Here is a 21,942-nt window from a genome sequence, read left to right on the forward strand (position 1 = left end):
AATTTATATTTTCTATTGTACTTTGGATTTATTTCCTATTTTATTTAGGGTTGTACTTCTTCATCCCCTTATCCCCCTCCTTTCTTAGCCTTCCCCTCTCTACCTCCTCATTTTCCCCTTTGGCCCGTTGTTGATGTTTTGTTATTTCGGTTGGTTTGTTGTCTGCACTTGGTTGTTTTGTTTGTTTCTTTTTGTAGATTTGAGATTCTTGTGTATTTGAAATTTTGGGCATTGTATTCCATGTATGATTTGCTCGAGCGTGTGTATTTGGTCTTTTAGGGTTATTAATAGAGATAGTATGATATCGCCAGTGGATCCTCTCTTATATCCTGTATTAACCCTTTGCAATTAATGTGCATCCGTCTTTGTATTAACCCTTTTATGAGTATTTGGTCAATGTGCCCAATTATTAAATACAATTATCGCTAATTTTCAAATAAATAAATAAGTAGCACTTTAAGCTATTAATGAAACGGCATATCTTTCATTATATATTGGAGCCCCTCATCAAACATGAGAAAATGCCAATTAGCTGTGCTCATAGTCTGGTTTTTTTCTGCGGCCCTTATTTCGTAATCTGTTTGTTTCTGAGCTGACCATTTTCAACTAAATAGAAAGTAAAATTAATATCAAAAGACGCTTTGATATATGGTCACCATCAAAGACAATCGCCCATTCATGCCAAATTAACCCAGGCCGTTATAATTATGAGCTTCCTAATTAGGGAGGAAAATTCAATGGACTCTTCTATTCCAAACAGCTTGCGCTGGCATATATTAGATCTGTCACAAACCCAACCCAGAGGGAGCCTCCCTTGTCATTTACTCACCAAACCATGCATGATCAGAGAGCGGGAGAGAGAGAGAGGGAGAGATCACAGAGGTCATCAGAGATAAACATGTAAATCACTGGAAATCAAAATGTTCTGCTATTGATCAAAACACCAAGAAAAAGTTTGGGTAAACATCATAAACCACAACACTATATATTGAAGAAAGTAAAATCACTACAAAAATGGCTAAGAAATCCCAGAAAGATGAACCAACCACCATTTTCACATCATGGGCAGATTTCATATGGCTCCAATATTATATCGACCCATCCCTTTCATTTCACATGAACAATCACATCGCATGTTATTTGTGAGAGAGAGAGAGAGAGAGAGAGAAGATCATAAAAGAAAAGAAAAGAAAAAAAGTTTGGATATTTTGGACTGGTTTGTGGGAGCTCCTTGGAGGGCCTGGGGATTTTCAATTCCAAAATTCCATCATTTCGGAAATGGAAATGGAAGATGAAAATGCCCCAAGACCCCAAGTTCTAGTCTCCGCATCCACTCTGTTTATATAGGTAGGGGATTAGGGGTTTGTGAAGAAACCCGCAGGGGCAGAGCATCATGATGGCCACGTACTTGGCAGCTGTGCCTTGTGTAATTGATTTACTTGACCATTGGCTATTTTAGTTTTTATTTTTTCGCCCTTTTTGCTACTTTAACTGTAAAATTTATTCCCATTTTACCCCGGCCATGATGGTAAGAACGTTGAAAGTTTTGACCATTCTACTCGGACGGGATTGGTTGATCTTAGTTTATCCGTTATGGACTTAATCCTTGCATATCCACTGCTACTGTGAATGCGAAGTAAAATTTAAATCATGTCATGACTTCATTTACCAGTAATTGACTTAAATTATGAATTCCTTAACGGTCATTTTTGTTTCTAAATTTACCCCGTAAACAAGATGTACGATTGATAACAAAATGGTGCAACGAGAAGTCCGGACTCAAGTGGCTTAAAAGCTGAATTTATGATAAGATAAGATCAAATCTGAATGCAGAGAAAAATTATTAGAGTTACGACACAACTAAAACCGACGCAATTAGAGTTAGACAAGACATTCAGCTTGCTGAATTTATGATGAATTTGTTCTAATCCGATGCACCATTGAATTAAAATACGTAATGGATTTGATCTTATCCCGATGCACTTAAATTATATATATATATATAGTGAGTCTAGACAAAAATGCATCTTGGGGTCAGACTTTTGGCAATAGTGATTTACATTTCGTGGAAACACATTTGTAGCCGTTTAGATCAATTAGCTCACGCCTTTCTATTAGGTTATTAGGATATAAAAATGTGTTCCCATTAAAGGGAATCCGGTTTGAAAGATGTAGCCTTGCCTCTTGGCTCTTGCTACATTCAAACAGCCTTCTCTTTATTTTCCTTTATTGGGTATGCGTAATGTGTATGTTTGGCTTTACCGTATGTGTACGGCTCACAGTTGCGCAATTTGCGTGAGGCTCAACTTTTTCGGTTTCGGCCCCTCAATTTCAGGCTGCTGGTGTCTGGTGACATACTCATCTTTCTATTTATAGGGAAACTGGCCAAATTAATTTCCAAAGTAAACCTTCGTAAGCTTGTGCACACATTTTATGAAGGCTTGGAGTGGTAAACATTGTAGATGCAATTACATGGACCATACATAGATCTAAGAGTAACAGATCATGGTGTGGTTCCTTTAAAGAAGAAAACATAATGTGTAACATTGTGTTAGGATCCTACTCATTTACATGGGTTGTATGTATCCAAGAAATTACGGGACCCAATTGTTCAAATCGACCTTACGAATTCCATGTTCCGTATGTGTGTTCACGTCCCATTTACAAAAAATTGAAAACTCAACATCGGTTTACCAGACCTCACTCAGTTAGAGGCTGGTTTCAGTTACTTAAAACAAGAAAACTCTAAATTTTCAAGGCCATCTGAATACAAGATAATGAAGGTCTGAAGTAAAATATATTCGTGGCATTACAGTCAATTCAAAGTACAAAAGCAACTAGCACAATAAATATAAAAATACTAGCCAGCGGTCCTTGTGCAATATTTAGCCGAACAACAGATTATAGTCATCCTAAAAATACTGGAAGTAGTCCCCTATATGTCAACAGCAAACGAGGCAATAAGAAATTTACCCCTTTGGATGCCAAGACCATATGTCATTCGAAGAGTGATGAGAGAGAAATCTTCACAACTGAGAAAAATAAACAGAAATAACTTACTGTACAGGCAGCTGTACAAGAATAGATTCCTTGCCATCTATCACGGATCTCCACAAATGTCAGTCATTCAAGACTTTTGAAACCAACGTCTTCAATCAGCCCTAATACCTCAAGTTGTGGCTGGCACTGATTAAAAGTTAGAATATTGCACAGCAAAAAAGACTTGATAACACCCAAAATCCATGGAACAATAATCACCACAAAAGACGGCATAGCAAGAACCTTGTATCACCTTCAGAGGGGCTTCTATTCATCCTCTATCTCCACAAGCTGTGCCCGTCTCTCAGCAGCTTTCTTCCTAACAAAGAAACCCCACCTCATTGCTGCTTTAATTTTCAGCCACCCCACAACAGCTTTGCCAGGACGGTTGCGATCTTCGTCATAGCTGGGCATTGGTGATGGCATGAATGGGGGGAATGAATACCCATCATCAGGCACATCAATGGAGCCATGGCCTCCCATACTGAAGATTCTGAGCAAGTGCTGCATATCCTCATTTTCGAGCATCTCATGACTTCTAATGCGAATATCTTCCTCTGAAAAGAAATCTCGGTTGGTTGTCCAGTCATCTAAAGGATTAAGAGTGGATGGCTGAGAAGAAGAATTGATGGTCTGAAATCCTGATGTAGATGATTGTGGAGGAGCAAGGACCAGCCCAACAGCATTGGCATCACTTCTTGTGCTTTGTGCCTCATGTGAATTGCTGATCAATTGGTCATCTAGTGCAAATCCAGTGCCATCAAACTGGGTGCGAGAGTTGGAATTCACAAGTGGCTGGGTCAAGTATCTTGTTGATAGATTATCATTATACCCTACAGAAATAAATAAATAAAAACAATCAAGAATCATAATTAGCAACCTGTCTAGCTAACATCCTCACTGGATGACAGGAAACATCATCACATGCATTCATGTGTGTGCATACATGATTGTGTGTTGTGTGTGTGTGAGAGAGACAGAGAGAGACAGAGAGTGTTAAACTCTTAAGAATCTAAATATAGCATGCAAGGCATAAAAATTTCATGAGTGTATAGAACAGATTGTGTAGTGTGTGACCAAAAAAGTTCACTTACAATCCAATGGCATTATTGATTACAACCTTAGGCTTGGTTCTGTAAAGATAAATACTAAAACTTTGCCGGTATAACTATGCTGATGAGCAGTCAAGCAAGTCACAATGAATTTTATGTTCATTTTTGGAGGATTTTACATCTCATAGCTTCAGGATTTTCCGGGTTGTGTTCTGTAGACCCAAGTAAATGTAGCACTACTTAGAAATCCTACACTCTATATTTCGCTTCAAGTTATATTCCACACAAGCAAAGAACCCTTTCACTCTTTCAGCTTATCTTCATTGATTAGTTAAAAATAAAGTTTATGAGGCCAAATATGAAACAGTGAATACTCATGCAGGCAGCAATGTTTACCTCCGATTGGTAGGGCTGGATCCAATGGAGGTTGCTCTGAGGGAACTGAATTTGTCAGGCGAGGTACTTGCAGTTGATGATCTGAAGCATCGGAGTAACTGATTGGGCCAGTCTGAAATTCAGTTCGGGTTGACCTCTTATTCTGCTTAAAGTTTAGAAGTGACTTGCCATCGTACTGAATAACTTGATCCCAATTTTCATATGCTTTCTTCACCAGCGTATCTACATAGACCTGCAAAAACAAAAGCATTATACAAATTTCATGTATTTGACCTTCCCCCTGTCAATTATTTAGCATAGAAGATAAAGAATAATATAGTATCATAACACCAAACTGTTCAGTTAGAAACACAAAGTACATAATTAGTTTATAAGCCTTGTAGTTACCGGGTGTTTTCAACCTAATAACGTAACTTCCATACATTTACTAGGAACAAGAGAAGACTACAGCAGGAACAAAGATTTAACACAAAAAGAGCACATCCTCCTAACATGAAATTATCAGAAAATAAAAAAATTTCATCTCCCTACATTAATTCTCCTTGGTGATGGTTTCTGTTTCAACTCTTCCATTATGTGTCAAATATAAACCCTTGCAGCAAAAGGAAAATTTATTTTGAAATATGTAATCTAAAAGAACACAAAGATTGACCGACCAAAAAATAAAAATGGGAGACCATATTCCAAAAATAAATAAATAAACCAAAAGAAAGAGGTTAATATTCACCTTCTGGCTGTCAGATAGAGCATCAGCAGAGTGAAACTGCTCCCCAGCAATGAGACCACTCAGCTCGTAGATGTTGTTAAAAACAACACCAACATTTCTTGTATCTTCAGGATAATAAACATAAAGCTTCCCACTCAAGACACAAGTCTTTGCATGTTCTATAAGAGCATCCCACATCTTGTTCGACATACCGCTTCCAAGAATCTATATACAGTGTCCAAACAAAATATAAAACATCTACAATGTACAAAATTGTGTAAGTGTTAGCATGCACTTTTACAACTCAAACCAAGTCCTACACTTACATTCCGTAATTTCTGAGAATCTCGGACCACAAGCTGAAGAAACTCTTCAACCATGAATATTCCTGCACTGTTTAACCTCTTATGGAATGCCCCATCCTTGCCAATCTTCTCCAATCTCCATACTTCATCATTTAATGCTGGTGGGTAGTGTTTCTTGTACACTGTCAAGATCAATGGAAAAATAATAATAATAATAAATCAAAAACAGTGTGCTAGAACAGATAGAAAAAGAAAATATACGCCAGAGCATGAACCTACATTCTCCTCTGTGATCTTTAACAGTAAAAGCTTCTGTCTTAGCTTCACGTATGCGCATGCCCTCACAAAATCCCGAAGCAACTTTCATTCCAAGCCTGAACTTCCTGCTTCGTATCCAACTTGAGTTATCTGTAAAGGTCAGATCCCCTAGTGTTCCTACCCCTTCTTTGAGGGTCACTTGCAGTTCCCCAGTCAACAGAGGTCTCTTCCCTTCACGCTCTTTAACCACATGGCTATCAAATTCTTCTTGAGTCCAGCCTTCATCATCTTCATTGTTGAAATCACCTTCCAGCACAACAACATCCAGTTTTACAGAGGATTCAGGTCCCGAAGTCACAACTCGCTGTGTGTTTCTATCAACCAAAACAACATGAATTGCAGCACCCTGCTCGCCTTCAACCTTCCCTCCCGTGAAGATCGGAAGAGACAAATTGGACCTAAACTCTAGCTGCAAGTTTTGCCCATTGGGACCTTCAATCCGTTTTGGGGAAGACCTGAAATGTCAAATGTCAGAAACTGTTTCACCACAACATGATTGAACATATAGTTCATGGCGACATTTTTTTATAACTTTTTTATTTTGCTAAAATAATTCATGGTTGTGATGACTCTGACATCAAGGAGCATTGAAACAAAATATCTTACATTAAAAAGCATCTAGCATTACTCTCCCTTTTTGCAAACATTTCCTTTCAGATATCATATAAATGATTAGAAATCTGGATAGGCAATCCTTGCTTATCCTGATAACTTAACAGGATTGCTCATCTATAATTCTGAAAGGGGTTAAATATTTTGCTCTATTATAAAAATGATTAAAATTTGTTTCATTCATTATAAAAATAAATAAATAAAATTCTCATAAATAATTTTTTGACCTTCCATTAACTCTCGGAGGGCCTAACTTAGCCAACGCACGTTCCACTTCTTCACTTACCTGTAAACCAGTAAAAGAATAAGCGCTACAGATCAAGAGCATAGACAGAGAATCCCAATAGGTCTCTTATGTTTTGACCATAACTAAGACAGATCGTGTTACATAACCAACAAACAGTTCATTTATAAGAAAGCAACTATCCTGCATAAAAATGCAAAAGAATCATCTGAACCTTTAATTGTTTAAATACTTCCAGTTTGTCTTCTCTTTATACATGATACCAACATCAAACTAAGACAAATTGGAAGTACTAAAACTATGTTAATGAACAAAAAAAGTTAGTGCCTTGATTTAGGTTTCTTCATTTGAACAAATCATTTTTGACTAAAATAACTAATGATGTACCCCAGCCTAAAAAAAATTTCAGTTCATAAGATTTAATCACTATTCCAAGAGTCAAGAACGCTTGGACTTAGCTTTTAACCCACCACTAAATAAATTTAGCTTCCATCACTCTGTTTCAATATAAACAAAACTAAGTTACATACACTACGCAAAATTCTTGGTCACCTTTAAAATTATAGCTTTAAAATTTGGTTGAGAAGTAAAGAGTTTTAAAACAATGTTCTTACTATAAAAAAAATAAAAAATAAAAAAAGGTCTCCATTGAGTATGTTAACCACTGTTTCAAGCTCAACAGTGATTGTTCAGCTTTATCAGCCCAAACGTACATTGGATAACCAGTACTAGTAACTATTAATTCTTTAAAAAAGGAGGGATAAACTCGTCACATATGAAAGGTATCAAACACAAGTATGGAAAGCAAGAGTACATATAAATATCTCTTAGGTATGGATAGGCCACTATGGAACTTCCTCACAATCAGTCTTCTTTGGGCTACAGAATCAAAATGTATTAAAAGCAAAATTTCTAGCATACCTAATATGATAATGGATCCCTATACACACTCAAAAGAGAGAGAAATAGCACCAGTGCCAATAATGTTGACATTCTGAATACAAATCAAAACACTACCACCAAAAAGATGAGGACACTATAATAGATGTATATGTGGGGCATTCGTAGAGTGGAAAAAAAAAAAAAGAAAAAAAAAACCTAAAAAGACGTGACTAGAGATTGGAATAGAGTATGGAAACCACAGAGATAACAATAAAGAATAGTAGTTAGAAGAAAAGAGGACAAAATAAGCACACAGGCTTACAATGAAGAGAATGCATAAACAAAAGGTACCCGAAAATAAAATTTTGAAACCCACTTACAACTCTACGAAGAATAGGTTCCAACGATGAGCATAGCTTCTGCAGACTGTCCACCTTGAGAGCTTCTATAATTACACTGCAAATATATATTCAATGGAATATAAAGAACATGATAGAAAACATATTGAACCTTTAGACAAAAATTCATTTAAGTGGCTAATTCATGCATACAGAAATCCATAGGGTCTAATTCTCTAGGAATGGGTGATAGCAAAGTACTTAAAGCCATACTAACAACACACAGAAACTTACGCCCAATACAAACAGAGGAACATGAGGGAGCATACAAAAGAACCAAACATATGATCTTGAAACTGAAATGAGAAATTATAAAGGAACCACAAAAATAACAAGTCATTGGGTGTGTCTCGATGAAGAGTTATAGTACCAAATACAAAAATATCACAATCTGATGAGAACAACATGGCTGTAATTGTGCTGTGCTATGGTCATGAAATACGCTAAAGTTAAAATCAGATGTCACTCTTATCTTCTTCTAAGAAGGTCATTAAGAAATTTGTGGTAACTTAGCATTTACTCAAAAACCACTTCTAATCAACAACTAAATTAGTCAAAGAAGCACATTGCTCTAGTTCTCGAGTGCACATCGGAGCAACTAGATGGTCCAAATATAACTATATCAGCTCAAACTAAAAGGGGGTTTTCCTACAATTCTCAAATTATACGACTAATTATTCAAATTAGCAAGCAAATAATATAATCAACAAAAAGAATTCACATAATCAATTGAAATTAAACAAGATGAAATCCGTTACCTAGCGAGAGCCGGCCGCTTTCGCTCCGGCTGCTCCTCCTCTCCCCCTTCCATTTGCCTCTTCCCTCTCATAGAGTTGGTCCTCTCCATGAGTCTAGTCTGCCTCTGCATTTTATACCGATTTTCAGAACCCTAGATTTCCAGATCTGCAGAACACCAGAAAATCAAAAACAGCTACTTCACTACCAAAACTCACATTAAGAAATGCATAACAGCTAAACACATAACTATCTACAAACTTTTCAAAACTAAACTGAAATTCAACAAACAAAAATATAGGACCATCAAATTTAAACCCTAATACCTCGTTTTCTGCTGAAATTTGGAGTGATAATAGAACTGAGCTGTGCGGAGAGGTTATATTTGTCTGTCAGTTTCTAAAATTTGCCGAGAAAACGTTCGAGAAAGTGAGAGAAAGTGGTTTCTGTTTGGAGAGAGAACGGGAAAATGGGGAACCTGAAATAAGGGCGAGCAGTCTCTATTAAGTCTACCCAGGCGACTCTTCAGCAGAAGTGTCAGTTATCCACTGCTTCTTCGACCACGGTACTCGCTTTTTCTAGTTATGTCGTTTTATGTTAGGGCAAGATGTTTTGGGACGATATGGCACGTGGCATGCGTCCATTGGATGATATAAAGTGTTGCGTAGGTAAATAATAATATTTCTGGCAATGTGTGTAATTGGGGTCCACTTTTCGGTCTATGCTTTAGGATTGTCCGGAGGCAATATTGTGTTAAATCGTGACTGTACGTTTGACGGCCGAAAAATGAAATATAAAATTAGTTAAATTACCGGCCGAAGAGATATTCATTAAAATGACGTCACTTTATGGAGGTTGGCTTACGTCCTTTCTTTGTCTCTTTTATTTTCAATAAACTTTTTCTTTTTCTGTTCTTTTCTGTTTTTTTTTATTGTGTTTTTAACTTTTCCTTTCTTATTAGTTTGGTATTTTGTAGGTTTTCTTAGTGACATTATTCACTCCTTTCTAGTTTTGTACGAAATATATAGTTTGGGTTTGTCCGATTTGTCCGAAATGAGGAAGATTGATCCTTTCTAACCTAATATTATATATTGTTTAAGGAAATGAGAAGGTTGATCCACATCAAATTTTTAAATCGTTAATTTTGTTACAATATTTGCACTTAATTTAATGAGTAATTTTTTTTTAGTGCTGCTAAATGAACCCTAAAATTAATTTAGTACATCCTACTACCAAACTATTTATTAAATTACTAATTTATCTTAATTTTCAATTATCAAAAAGGATTTGAATTGTGAAAAAAATATATGATTTTAATGAGTACATCATACTCATCATATTCAACCCTAATCAAACGTAGAGAAGTTTTCTTATTACTAGGTGCCCACACGATGAACAATGCAGCGAGCACTGACAGAGGCGCAATTGCAGGACGAAATGTTCTTCCATTACTTTTTCTGATAATTTTTTGTTTTTATTGTTGTATTTTTATTAGAATTTTATTCAATTTGCTTGATTAAGATTTATCTATAAAATTCGATAGTTACTTTTCCGAGAACTTTCTACGAAGATTCACTTATCAATTGATGATTGCTTGTTGCCATATTTTTTATTTTCTTCAAGAAATTTTGGCCTTAGCAGCAACGGGAAGTTTAACTTTAATATTATATATATTTCATATAAATATATACAGTCCTGATCTCTTGGACTACAGGGGTCCAAGAGATTTATGGTCACTCATCGTTGGATGTAAATTCAACGGTTCACTCACTCTTATACTCATTTTAAGAAACTTTTTTGAACCATTGGATTAATATTCAACGGTGGGTGACCACAATTTCTTGGACTCTTGTGGTCCAAGAGATCAGGACTGTAAATATATAATACATATATTCATTAACAAATAAAGTAGCAAGTTCAAATGATCTATTTTGTCCAAAATGGTTAATTGGAATGACCTTACAAACATTGTCACACTGAGAGGATATAAACTTATAAGAGAGCTAATTGTGGAATCAATAAAAACATATATAAATGATAATGTGCATAATGGCGTGGCTGGAATTCATGATGCAACCAATGATTGTAAAGTAATAGTAATCTTATTTAGGATTGGTATTAAGGTGTTGTCTGATAGAGTGTATTAAGGTGTACCATGAGTATTTTTAGTAGTTAAATAGGGTTTACTTAGTTAATTTTATATTTTGATTAAAATATTAGGGTGTACTTAGTTAATTTTAGAGTTCGTTTAGCAGCACTTTTTATTTTATTTTATACAATCGATACTGAGGAAAGAGGGGATTCAAACGTGACCTCAGGTGTATGGATAACTACTCTTCATCACTTGAACTACATGCATGTAAGTAAGGGGAGAAATAAAAATGAAAAAAAAGTAGTGGTTATTATTGTAGAATAATAAAGTGCCGAAACAATTGTGAAAATGATCTTTTATTTATTATTTTATTAAAATAAATTTAAATTACATGTTTAATTTATTAATATCTATTTTTATTATTTTTTAAGTTTATGAAGAGATTAATTATTTTCACCACTAGCGCCAGGACAGATCCATAATCTCGAGCCATAAGAACTTACATGTGGCACCAAACTGCCAACTACCATTAGTATGGTTTATGGACTTACGCATGATGAAACATGGACATAAAGAAATGCTTTTATAAGGGTTGACAAAAGGATCCTCTCTTAGCAATAGTAGATGCAGTACTACATAAAAATGAACTTTGCTTATGTTTTTGCACTTTAACTGGTTCATAGAACTTACACATTAATTGGTTCATAGAACTTACAAAAGTTAACCAATTAATTCTTGTGATTGAATATAGAATATACTATTCTCGGGACACCTATCCCGCAAAGACACAGATCATGCCCACCCTCGTGACTCCAACCATGTCATGAGGAAGCTTGCTTACCACCACAGCATATTGACACCGAGCTTGGTGGAGATATGGACAATTGTGTGTGATGAGTCATAAAAGTGACACTAGGCCGCCCTCCCCCCAACCCACAATGTCGGGTAATGATATGTGCCATCTATTTTAAATATTATCATTTACATACACAAAATATGAGTCAAGTTGAAAATCATTTAAATAATGTTTATCATATGCCATTTCAGTGTTTATTAAAAAGGTTGACTCATTTTTCACTTTGGTAAAATAAAATTGGATGTGACAATTTGGGCCTACCACATGTGATGACACTTGAAAGGGTCTCTCTAAAATATTTGCCATCAATGCGAAATATAAGAGCCCGTTCGGTAACGTTTTAAGGGATTATTTTCATTTTTAGAGAACAAAAATGAGGTAAAAACACGTTCGGTGACCCAAAAACATAAAACACTGAGAATGTTTTCATTTTATGAAAACAAGTTCATGTGTATTTGTAGAAAACAGAAAAAAGTTGTTTTCATTCTCATGGGAAACGTTTTCATAAAAATAACTCACATATTATTATTTCAAATTGTACCACCAGACACGTTTTCATTATTTTTGTTTTCTGAAGATGTTTTCTAATTAATCTACTAGACGCATTTTCATTTCCTGAAAATGCAAATTCGTTTTCTTGTTTTCATTCTCATAAAATATTCTATGAAAACTTTCTCTAAAAACGTTACTGGACGGGCTCCTTTTGTCCATTTTCTTAATAGTTTTACACATGTAGGACTTGATTATTACCTAAACAAACCTAAAAGACTATGAAAGAGAAACATGAAATCCTTTCTTTGGCAATCAACCAGATAATTTGAGATATGGAAGAAAAAGAAATCAGCTATGAAAGAGAAAAAGAACCTTTGTAGGATAATTGACAGGAGATATCCTTTGGTAGCATCATCACTAGAGTATGAGTCTCAAATGTGGTGGATACCATCTTTATATAGCCTATAGGTTATAGCTGAAGTTGGTATTAGAGATATGCAAAGCCGGCAATTCTGACCGTTGGTCGATGTTGCCCCTATATTTGATCAATGATCAGAAATCACCGACAGGTGCATGAGCAACGAACCTTAGTATTCTCGTATGTGTAACAGTGTAACAGCATAGGTAAATTACATCAGCACCCTCCAATCATTGGACTGCATTTAGTGGGATTTCAAGGCGTAGGGACACAGAAAGGGGGAGAAGGAAACTGGACAATCAAGGCTTTTTCTTTTCGTGTCGTAAGAGGGATATACATCATACAGTCAAGAAAAGGCGAAAGAGACCCAATCCTAAGATAGGAAAGAAATAAGTATCCCATTGTAAATTTACTCATTTGCCCTTGCATTTAAGAAATAAATCAATAATATTAAAAAATATGGATAAAATACAACTGTCCTCCCCTTATTTTTTCCTATCTCCTCCTATCAAATTATAGAGAGTATAAGCAAATGAACTGTCACACACACTCCCTTATCTTTTATTCTCAAGAGGGTGAGGGAAGGCATTATGAGGGCTAAAAGCCATTGGCATGCGGACAAAATCGGCACAAGGCCAACGCATGAGACCAAAATGTAATTAACAAATAAGAATTGCAAGTTGTGGAAAGATTTACTTGAATTCATAGTTGCAGATATTTTAATTGTTTTGAGATTGGCTAAGTTCTTCAAGCCTTCTGTAAACTTTAGTGAGGGCTTCGTTGCAGACCTTAGGAGATGTGCAGGGTCCGCACATGAGATATATGACATGTCCCAGAGGCCTCATGTAAACTCCGTCTTCACGAAGCTTCTTCAGAAGAGAGCTTGCATACCGTGACCCATACCTATTCAAAATTCACAGAACAAAACATTTCAAACAAGGGTTAAAAAGATTACAGGACACAGCGCAGCGTGGTAATTGTCAGCTATTGCAATGTTGCGTCAAAAAGCTACGGTTGATGATAACACTGTATAATCATAGCATTACGATACATGGATTCTTAATCTATGAAGTATACAAGCACCTCTACATCTTGTCCACAAGCGAAACATTCATGCACACATACATACATATGTACATACACCCACACACACACACACACACACACACATATATATAGAGATAAAAAGATATATCTATAAATAAAAAATTCTATTAATTTTTAGACTAAATATTAAAAGACAGAAGAAGATGTCATGATACAAAGGGTTGCCCAGCCGATTGAACATGTGACTTCTGGCCAATGATTTTAAAAGTCAACTTGTGGTCTAAATTGTTATAACTCATAACCTTGGAACAATTGCTAGCATCATTATGCTGCACATATCGTATAGGACGATATGGTATTACTAAAGAGGCACATGATATTTCAACTTATAATTTTCCAAGGGTACGGGATGATTTGGTGTATGTGGGGGCACCACACAAACATACAAAGTAATAAGACCATACCCAGCATTGCAGCCTTCTACTCGGAGCTCTAGAGCACAAAGCGTTCCCAACACAACTACTCTTTGAATTGCAGGATGTGAAGAGATCTGGTACACTAGTTTGTCATCCCATAACTGCAAGCATTTGGAATGATACCATGTGGTAAAATTAAAAAAAGGAAAGGAAAGGAAAGGAAAACAAAAAACCACACACAATGACACTGAAAGGACAGCAAGTTCTAGCAAAATTTAAAAAGAACAGGTTTCAGAATTTAACTATTTTAAGCTCCAATACCATGTTGAAATATGGAACCAATTAAGCATCATAATGATGTAAAGCCTTGTTTTTTTTTTTTGGGGTCTCATAATGAATTAAATCCCAGGCTAAACACATTAAGCTACCCCTTTTGCAATTCTTAACAGCTCTCTCTCTCTCTCTCTCTCTCTCTCTCTCTCTCTCTCTCTCTCTCTCTCTCTCTCTCTAATCAACTTGAAATTATAGAAATCAATTTATGCCAGGTAATTACACCCTCACATATATTATTCAAATTATACAAGAAAAATGCTGACCGAAAATATATTGAAGGTATTGGATTTGTATGTAGTATTATACAAATGAGACACACACAAGACAATTATAACACACATACCTCGCTAAGTAAGCTTCCTTTGGAAGTGATATTAGGATTTCTCTGAGAATCCTTAAACCATCTTATAGATTTAGCAGCTGCTGTGCACCCGATGGCATGTGCAGAATATGAATGTCCATGCAGAAGGGCCTTTAGCTATAAAATTAACAGAAAGTGCTTCTTAGTCTATACACGCATAATACCAACACCAAGAAATGTAAACAAATGCTATACCAGCCCAATTCCCTTTAAAAACATTGCTATACCACATCAATCTGTGTATTCAAATTTGAGCTTAGAGTGAATAATTTAACATATCTTAATAAATGTAAAATCAAATAAGCAATCAAATCAAATTGTAAAATAAACTTAAGTGTTTCTCATACAACTCAACACACCATAATAAATTACCTTTGAGTCTCCAATAAATGAGTCAAATACGGCATTGGTAGCCAATGTGGCAGCCAAGGGTACAGTCCCACCAGTCATCAGCTTCCCAAAGCAGGCTATATCTGGAAAACAAGATAGTAGTTCTGCGGCTGACTGCAAAACAAAAGTAACTTCCCAATCAATTAAATAAAAATGTATGATAAAATTTTTGAACAAGAGAATGAAATGAAACCAAGGGTTCCAACCTCTGTTCCTAGACGCCAGAAACCAGTGAAAACCTCATCAAAGATAGTGGGAATATTTTTCTTCCGGCACTCATTCACCAGAACCCGCTGGAAAAGTGGATCAACCATATGCATTCCTCCAGCACCTTGTATAACTGCAGAACAATTCCAAATGAAGAATGGAAAAATTGCTGCATTAGTATTTAGTATAACAGGGAAAGATATAAAGCAAACAGATGTTATATAATCTTTAATTATCAAAAGAAAACTTAGGTTATAAATATCAGCCTAATCAGAAAGACTAATGCCAAACACACCCATGCACAGTCTATAGAGTAGCAGAAAGCCCATCAAAATGACTTCAAATATAAGACATCTCAAGTATGAAAAACAAGTGGTGGCCCAGAATAGATGCATCACACCTCACACAAGCAGGTGCAGATTCACTAGATGAAGATCAGGCTTGGGAATTCATAATTAACAATTTTTCAAGTTAGGAGTCAAGTAAATTTTCAAGAAGTGTCCAATATAAGAAACTTAATTAAATATATTACCTGATTGATAAAAAACAAAATCTGATCCAACCAGATATAAAATAAAATTACTGGTATAAGTAATCTTGCCTGGTTCAATAATCAATGCTCCAATGTACCCTTTTGATTCAGGAAACTTTGATAATTGTTCTGATATATATGTTGAATAAATACCAGCAAGATCTGACTTGTCCCTGCTCTTGACAAAAATATCATCACGGGAACCAAAGGCTGTAGAAGTGCCAATGAATGTAAGAATATGGTACCTTAGTAACAGGTCGAAATAGAATAGGTGTGACAAAAGAGGTCACTTACTCATATTTTTGAGATTCAAACTCCGAGAATGCAACCCTTCAGGTAGGGAAAGGTTCCACATATTGTTGGACAAAAAAACCATCGGAGGATCGAGAAAAAAACCTCTTCCATTATACCTGCACGTAAAAGTTATAAATCTTGACAAGGCTCAATGACAAAATAGCTTGTTCTCTATTGCTGCTAGTTAGCTCTATTCCAAGACAATATTCTGGAATCAAGATACAAATGATCAAGGTAAAGAAATTACATGCAATTCTAAATTGCATTAATGTCCTCATTCTTTACATACGAATGTATAAATGATATTTATAAGTCTTGCAAGCAAACAATTGAGAGATTAAAGACCACTGAAAGAAGTGATTTTCAGTGTGCGTAAATTTTATATGCTTTCAGCTTAGTACAAGTAGTAGAAAAATAGACAACAAACATAAACATAAAAGGTGAAATAAGAGGGAGCTTTCTTAAGTGAAAAGTTGTCGATACTTGATATTCAAGGAGGGAAAAAAAAGGCTCCCGTGAACTACTACACCCCCACTTTGAAGCAAATAATCTAGCATCTTCTATCTATGTCATCAGTAGCCAGCAATATATTCTCTATTGGATGCTGACTAACTCCAAAAGTTGATATATAAGTATATAGATTTGGAATATTTCAAGTATCTTGTGACAGAAAATTCATACCATGGTTGTTGGAGGAAGCCTGTATAAGATGATGGTGCTTGTGCTTCCATAGCACCCAAAGTATCACCATGATAAGATCCTTTAAGAGCCAGGACCTGAAATAAACAACCCCTACATCAAAAGAATTGAAGAAAAATCTGACCATAACTTCCAAAGTTACATCACATTAGAGGATCGTTACAATAGACAAGGCAATGATTTTTCCTAACTGGGCAAAGAGTAGCTTAAACAATCATAAATACAGAAAAAGCAGCAGCTAGAAAAGTTAGCTTATCTAAAGCTTAGACCATAATTCTTACCCCATCCACCTCACATAAACTACTCCAGTACTGGCTAAACATGTACAAGTGAAACAAGGGAGATAATAAAATTGAATTCAGACCATAATTCTAAAAATTGAATCCATATGGTGCCAAATAAAAAACCAGATACTCATGCTCCAACGCTGAAGATACTTAGTTAACGAACAAATGCCCAAATAGTGTGTGCTTTCAGTATCATTTGTCATCTCAACTATTTAGGAATATTTTCCGACAAAATTTCATTTACTCATAACAATTCAGTTGATCCACAAAAGCCGGAGGCTTAGGAATTTTTTAACCAACAGAACTTTTTCTTTATTGGTTTCAGGGAGCAGAGAAAATTACTTGTTGAATTTCATAATGACAATGATTATGTACAAAAGAAGGAGGTGAAAGAGTTTTTCTCTTGTTAATTAAACCAATATGACATTACACTGATGGTGATAAAGAATTAATGAGGCCCACCACAAGCTCAGGATATCTCTCAGCTGTATTTTCCTTGAGATGATCTAAAAGAATTCCATGATCATAAGAGAATTTACGGAATGCCATCTTCAATGCAATCTCAATTGCTGTAGATCCATTATCCGAAAAATACGTTCGAGAAGCCCAACCTGTGTAAATTCACATCAGCCACATATAAGCAGATGGGTAAAGACCAAGGAAAAATATATGAATATATGTGACAAATTTACGATATTTTGAAATAAATTACTACCCTTTGGATTCTACATGTACCATAGGCAACACCTTTGGCCTATGGCATCACAGAGTTAGTTGAATACCCAAATAAAAGATTCATTAGCCATGTGATAAAGCATTGAAAAACTGTAACTAATATAAGTGTGTTTTCAACCACAGAAAGTAGCATACAAGAAAAGTAAATAAAAGGAATACAAGTTACATAATACCAACCTTTTCCAACACCTTCAAGCAAAAGTTCAGCACATTCCAAGGCTGGCTCATAAACATTCTCAGGAAACATTACATGCCCAAATCTTGCAGTTGCATAACCCATATCCCTTGCAAGTTCAGTCTGAAACCACCTAAACAAAAACCACATTAAAAAACTTTAGACATTCCATATTATTCTTTTATATGTCAAATAAATAAAATCATTGACCAAGGGGGCACAACCTGTGCAGGCAAAAAAGATACCTTCCAAAACTAAAAAAGAAACTAAAAGAATCCAAGAAAAATTGAACAGTGAACTAGGGGAACAGTCCTTGTCTTGACTGTCCATACCGAAGCCAAAAATTAACAGCACAAACTTTGCTCTCAATGAGAGGGTATCAGATCAGCTCAAAAGATTCAACTCCATGCTCTCTACTGAAAATTCTATAAGCATGCTCATACATTTTGCATAGTCTAAGCATAAAGTGAGTGCATTAATAAAACAACAATGCGAACGGGCAACATTATAAGACATAACATACAGGATACATAAGACCATAGGCATCCATTCAGGAATGACATGACCAAGGAGATTGCAAAATATAAAGATTATAAAGCAGCATCATGGCTTTGCAATATGCCACGATCTGACCGTCAATCAATAAATAGAAATCAAGTATCAGAGCAAGCATTTAACAGAAAGATATTTATAAAGATGACCTGTAAAGTAGCATCAGGTCCTTGAGTCCACCAACTGGCACATGCATCAAATTGTTGAGTTATGACATCATCATTCTGAGCCTAAAATTAAATGAAACAAAGTTAACTAGGCATTCTATGAAACGGTCAATAACAGAATACATATCACTTGGAAGAAGTGCAAATAAGTTATTTATACAACTAGAACTACAAAAAAAAAATGCAGTATAGGCAACCAATACGCATTCCTTTCTTTCATTAAGCATTTGTTTAAAAGAGAAAGCAAAAAAAATTAATCACCGAAATGTAGTATTTCTAGAGTCCACTTCTTCCCCATACTACTAGTGAACGGGAAAACGTATCAAAAAAATAGTAGGGTATGCGGTATAAAAACAGTGATCTTCTCAATTTAATGAATGGGGAGTCTGCTTTGAAATCATCCGCCCTGTACCCTCCCCCCACCCCAAGGATCCCATCCCAAATTGCATGAGCAACAGGTCTTACATGTAATTTTCCGAATGCTTGATTATCATAAAAGATTCCCAACATATCATAGGATTCCCTTAGGTCCAAGATATGAAAGAAACAAATGTTTCCTTGCCTTGGAATAAATAGAATAGAATGGATTGGTACGATCTGACCTATTAACAGAGATCAATCCAAGGATTTATTTTACTTCCCCACCTAGCTACTCTAGGTTGGAGGTAGGTCCGGGGGGCGTCATTTAATTAGTGAAGCCACATATGCTATCTGGCACAAACCTTGAAGACTGAAAAATTTTCACCGCAGCGTGAATCAATCACTGTAACATCTCCTTCTGATACAAATGTGTGCTGAGTAAATGGCCACCAGAAGACATCTACGGCCCTCCTTGGCATGTCATGCAATCTCTTGGTTCTTTCGGTGTAAGCTGACAGCATTATTTCCATCAATGAATCAAATACATTATGAGCATCATCATACCATTCCATAAGGTCATCTGATAAGTCTTGTGGAATTGGTGGCAGTACAAGCACTGGAACACTAAACAACAAATGATAACAGTTAGTATAATTAGATTTTGCAGGACTAGAAGGAAATATTAAACACGTCATACAACAACAGCATAATTATCATATCAGGTCAAAGACAGTGAAATCCAAATACATGAGCAATGTTTACACATATTTGTCCAGATATAGTTACATATAGTATATAACCACTATTAATACGAGCAATCCAAATTACCTGTTTCGAAAATATGATGCTAAAGGCACCTCATTTACAAGGCCGTGATCCTCAAATACAACAGCAACAACATCATAACCTCGAATTTTCAAACTTTCATAAGCTGAAATGGTTCCAGAAATACCACCTAACCGTCCATCTCCGACAAGAATAGCTGGTAAACGGAAAGGCCTGCTCACATATACTAACTTCTCACGTTTAGAAATTTGTTTGACTAGTAATAGCAAGAGCAGGGATACGAGAAGAATGTATTATAAACAACCAAACTACGAATTTGAAGTACCTGTACAAGTCACATTGAAGCGACCCAGAAGGCCCTGGACTGGCAACCCCCCCAGCCGTCTCAACCACACAAAAAGAGTCCGCTTTCTCCTTCCCAACCCCAATCTGCAAACACCTCTGCAGCATTTTGAGCAAGGCCGAGTCCTCCACCTCCCCGCCTTCCCTCTCAGCCGCCAAGTGCGGCGACACGGGGTCTCCCCACGCGTACATTGTCTTACAAAGCAGCTCCGAAATCGGACCGGTTTCAGAATTGTCCCCAACAACCCTCCTCTCCTCACACCAGTCCAAATCGCGCATGCCCTTGTCGAAATTTTTTGGAGCTTGGGGGGCTGAGATGGAGCTGGCAGCCGAGGCCGAGGCCTTGAGGACGTGATTGGAGGCGAGGAGAGAGAGGTGGGGGGAGCGGCGGACAAGAGAGGTGAGCTTGGAGAAGACGAAATGGGAATCGGAGTCGGCGGGGTAGCCGGTTTGGACGGGCTTGAGGTAGAGGAAGGAGCGGCGCCGGTGGCGGGAGAGGAGAGAGGAGGCGGCGAGGCCGGCGGAGACTAGGGTTTTTCCGAGGGACGTATTGGAGGACCAAATGAGGTAGATGGGGTGAGAGAGAGGGACGGTGAGAGGCGGGGAAGGATTGGTGGCGGCGGGGCCGGCGGTGGTTGAGAGGTGTTTGATGACGTGGCGGTGGTGGAGTTGGTGGCGGGTGGGGCGGAGGAGGAGAGAGGTGAGGGTGAGCATGGTGGTGGTGGTGAAATGCGGGGTGTGTCTGGCGTGGAGAAGAGAAAGAGGGTTGGTTGGGGGTTTGCGAGGGTTTAATTAAGGAGGGAAAGGGATGTTGGTGGGAGTAAGATATTCGTTTCAACCAGAATATTCGTTTCAACCAGAACCTATGGTATTTACCCAAAAGGACGCAAAGCCAAAACAAAGAAAGGGCCAAAGGGGAAAATTATCAGAATTTTCCTCAATAAATTTGTGCAAAAACACAATTTCAACGCACATTTTAGGCATTTCTTTGAACAACAAAAAAGAAAAAAAAGTGTAATGTTTGGCAGAATTGAGATAATATTCGAGAATTGATTTTCTGAAAGATAATGTTTGGCAAGATTTGGAGAAAACAAGAGTTAGGAATTGACCATAATCAATTCCATTTTCCACATGAAATGCAAATTCACAACAAATTTCTCTTTATTAATGGATCTGAAAATGTAGGTGTCATAGGTATGCTAACACTAAAATTGAAAGTTGTTGGCTCAAAAATTAACAAGTGTCGAATAAAGATTCGACTAAAAAGCACCGACAAGAAAGCCTTCGCTCAATTAGGAAGAAGACAAAAACCTTGCAAAATGCAAGGGAGGGAAAACCTAACACAAAGAAGTTTGCTTTTGGATCATGGCAGGGCATGCTTAGGGATAGAAATCAATTGTTTTCTCATCCCATATTTAGTAAGTTCAATTATGGGAAATAGTTGCTTGGCGTATAGAAAAATAAGAGGGAAAATGTTACCCTCCTCTCCCCTCGGCTTTCATTTTCCCTTCCCATGGGAAACTTTGGAAAAATGAGTTAACATTAAATGCACATTTTTCATGACCATTTTGTCCCATTTTGTCCCAATTTTTTTATTTAAAAAAATTTATATCCATCCTACATTATAACACTTATCTTTCACCTTAATTTATCATTTAAAAATTACATTCAATTGAATTATAAAATTCAACTCATTGACTCAATTCTCTTCCAT

General features: G+C 36.5%; 2 protein-coding genes across 9 annotated transcripts; both read right to left on the reverse strand.

The window, feature by feature from the left end:
* LOC18788253 (calmodulin-binding protein 60 B) lies at window positions 2,729-9,241 on the reverse strand. Of its 8 annotated transcripts, none has more exons than XR_002271952.1 (10): window positions 9,014-9,241; window positions 8,711-8,855; window positions 7,935-8,010; window positions 6,656-6,714; window positions 5,778-6,271; window positions 5,520-5,680; window positions 5,215-5,418; window positions 4,488-4,719; window positions 3,061-3,872; window positions 2,729-2,935 (listed from the first exon to the last, which is right to left on the reverse strand). XR_002271952.1 is itself a non-coding variant. In XM_020565213.1 (10 exons), exons 2-9 carry the CDS (start codon window positions 8,818-8,820, stop codon window positions 3,307-3,309), a joined length of 1,902 nt encoding a protein of 633 aa, XP_020420802.1. In that variant the 5' UTR covers window positions 8,821-8,855; window positions 9,014-9,241; the 3' UTR covers window positions 2,729-3,180; window positions 3,293-3,306. The 8 variants fall into 8 exon arrangements, 7 of the variants coding, with proteins under 7 accessions (XP_020420802.1, XP_020420814.1, XP_020420806.1 ...); XM_020565213.1 differs by having other exon boundaries at window positions 2,729-3,180; window positions 3,293-3,872; XM_020565225.1 differs by having other exon boundaries at window positions 2,729-3,186; window positions 3,293-3,872.
* Window positions 12,949-21,217, reverse strand: LOC18789985 (bifunctional dethiobiotin synthetase/7,8-diamino-pelargonic acid aminotransferase, mitochondrial). Its single transcript, XM_007225234.2, has 14 exons — window positions 20,212-21,217; window positions 19,929-20,099; window positions 19,463-19,724; window positions 18,723-18,803; window positions 18,024-18,144; window positions 17,574-17,722; window positions 16,807-16,901; window positions 16,126-16,241; window positions 15,901-16,041; window positions 15,299-15,432; window positions 15,075-15,206; window positions 14,685-14,819; window positions 14,057-14,169; window positions 12,949-13,448 (listed from the first exon to the last, which is right to left on the reverse strand). Exons 1-14 carry the CDS (start codon window positions 20,940-20,942, stop codon window positions 13,265-13,267), a joined length of 2,565 nt encoding a protein of 854 aa, XP_007225296.1. The 5' UTR covers window positions 20,943-21,217; the 3' UTR covers window positions 12,949-13,264.

Source organism: Prunus persica, chromosome G1, assembly GCF_000346465.2.
Source record: "Prunus persica cultivar Lovell chromosome G1, Prunus_persica_NCBIv2, whole genome shotgun sequence".
NCBI lineage: Eukaryota > Viridiplantae > Streptophyta > Magnoliopsida > Rosales > Rosaceae > Prunus > Prunus persica.

Excerpts from the sequence above, each read along its gene's own strand:
- LOC18788253 (XM_020565213.1), bottom strand. The coding sequence starts at position 8,820 with ATGCAGAGGCAGACTAGACTCATGGAGAGGACCAACTCTATGAGAGGG. Across the intron at positions 8,011-8,710 it reads AAGCGGCCGGCTCTCGCTAG|TGTAATTATAGAAGCTCTCA; the intron begins GTAACGGATTTC and ends ATATATTTGCAG. Across the intron at positions 6,715-7,934 it reads AACCTATTCTTCGTAGAGTT|GTAAGTGAAGAAGTGGAACG; the intron begins GTAAGTGGGTTT and ends ACTGGTTTACAG.
- LOC18789985 (XM_007225234.2), bottom strand. The coding sequence starts at position 20,942 with ATGCTCACCCTCACCTCTCTCCTCCTCCGCCCCACCCGCCACCAACTC. Across the intron at positions 17,723-18,023 it reads GCTTGAAGGTGTTGGAAAAG|GTTGGGCTTCTCGAACGTAT; the intron begins GTTGGTATTATG and ends GAATTTACACAG. Across the intron at positions 13,449-14,056 it reads GTAGAAGGCTGCAATGCTGG|GTATGGGTCACGGTATGCAA; the intron begins GTATGGTCTTAT and ends AATTTTGAATAG.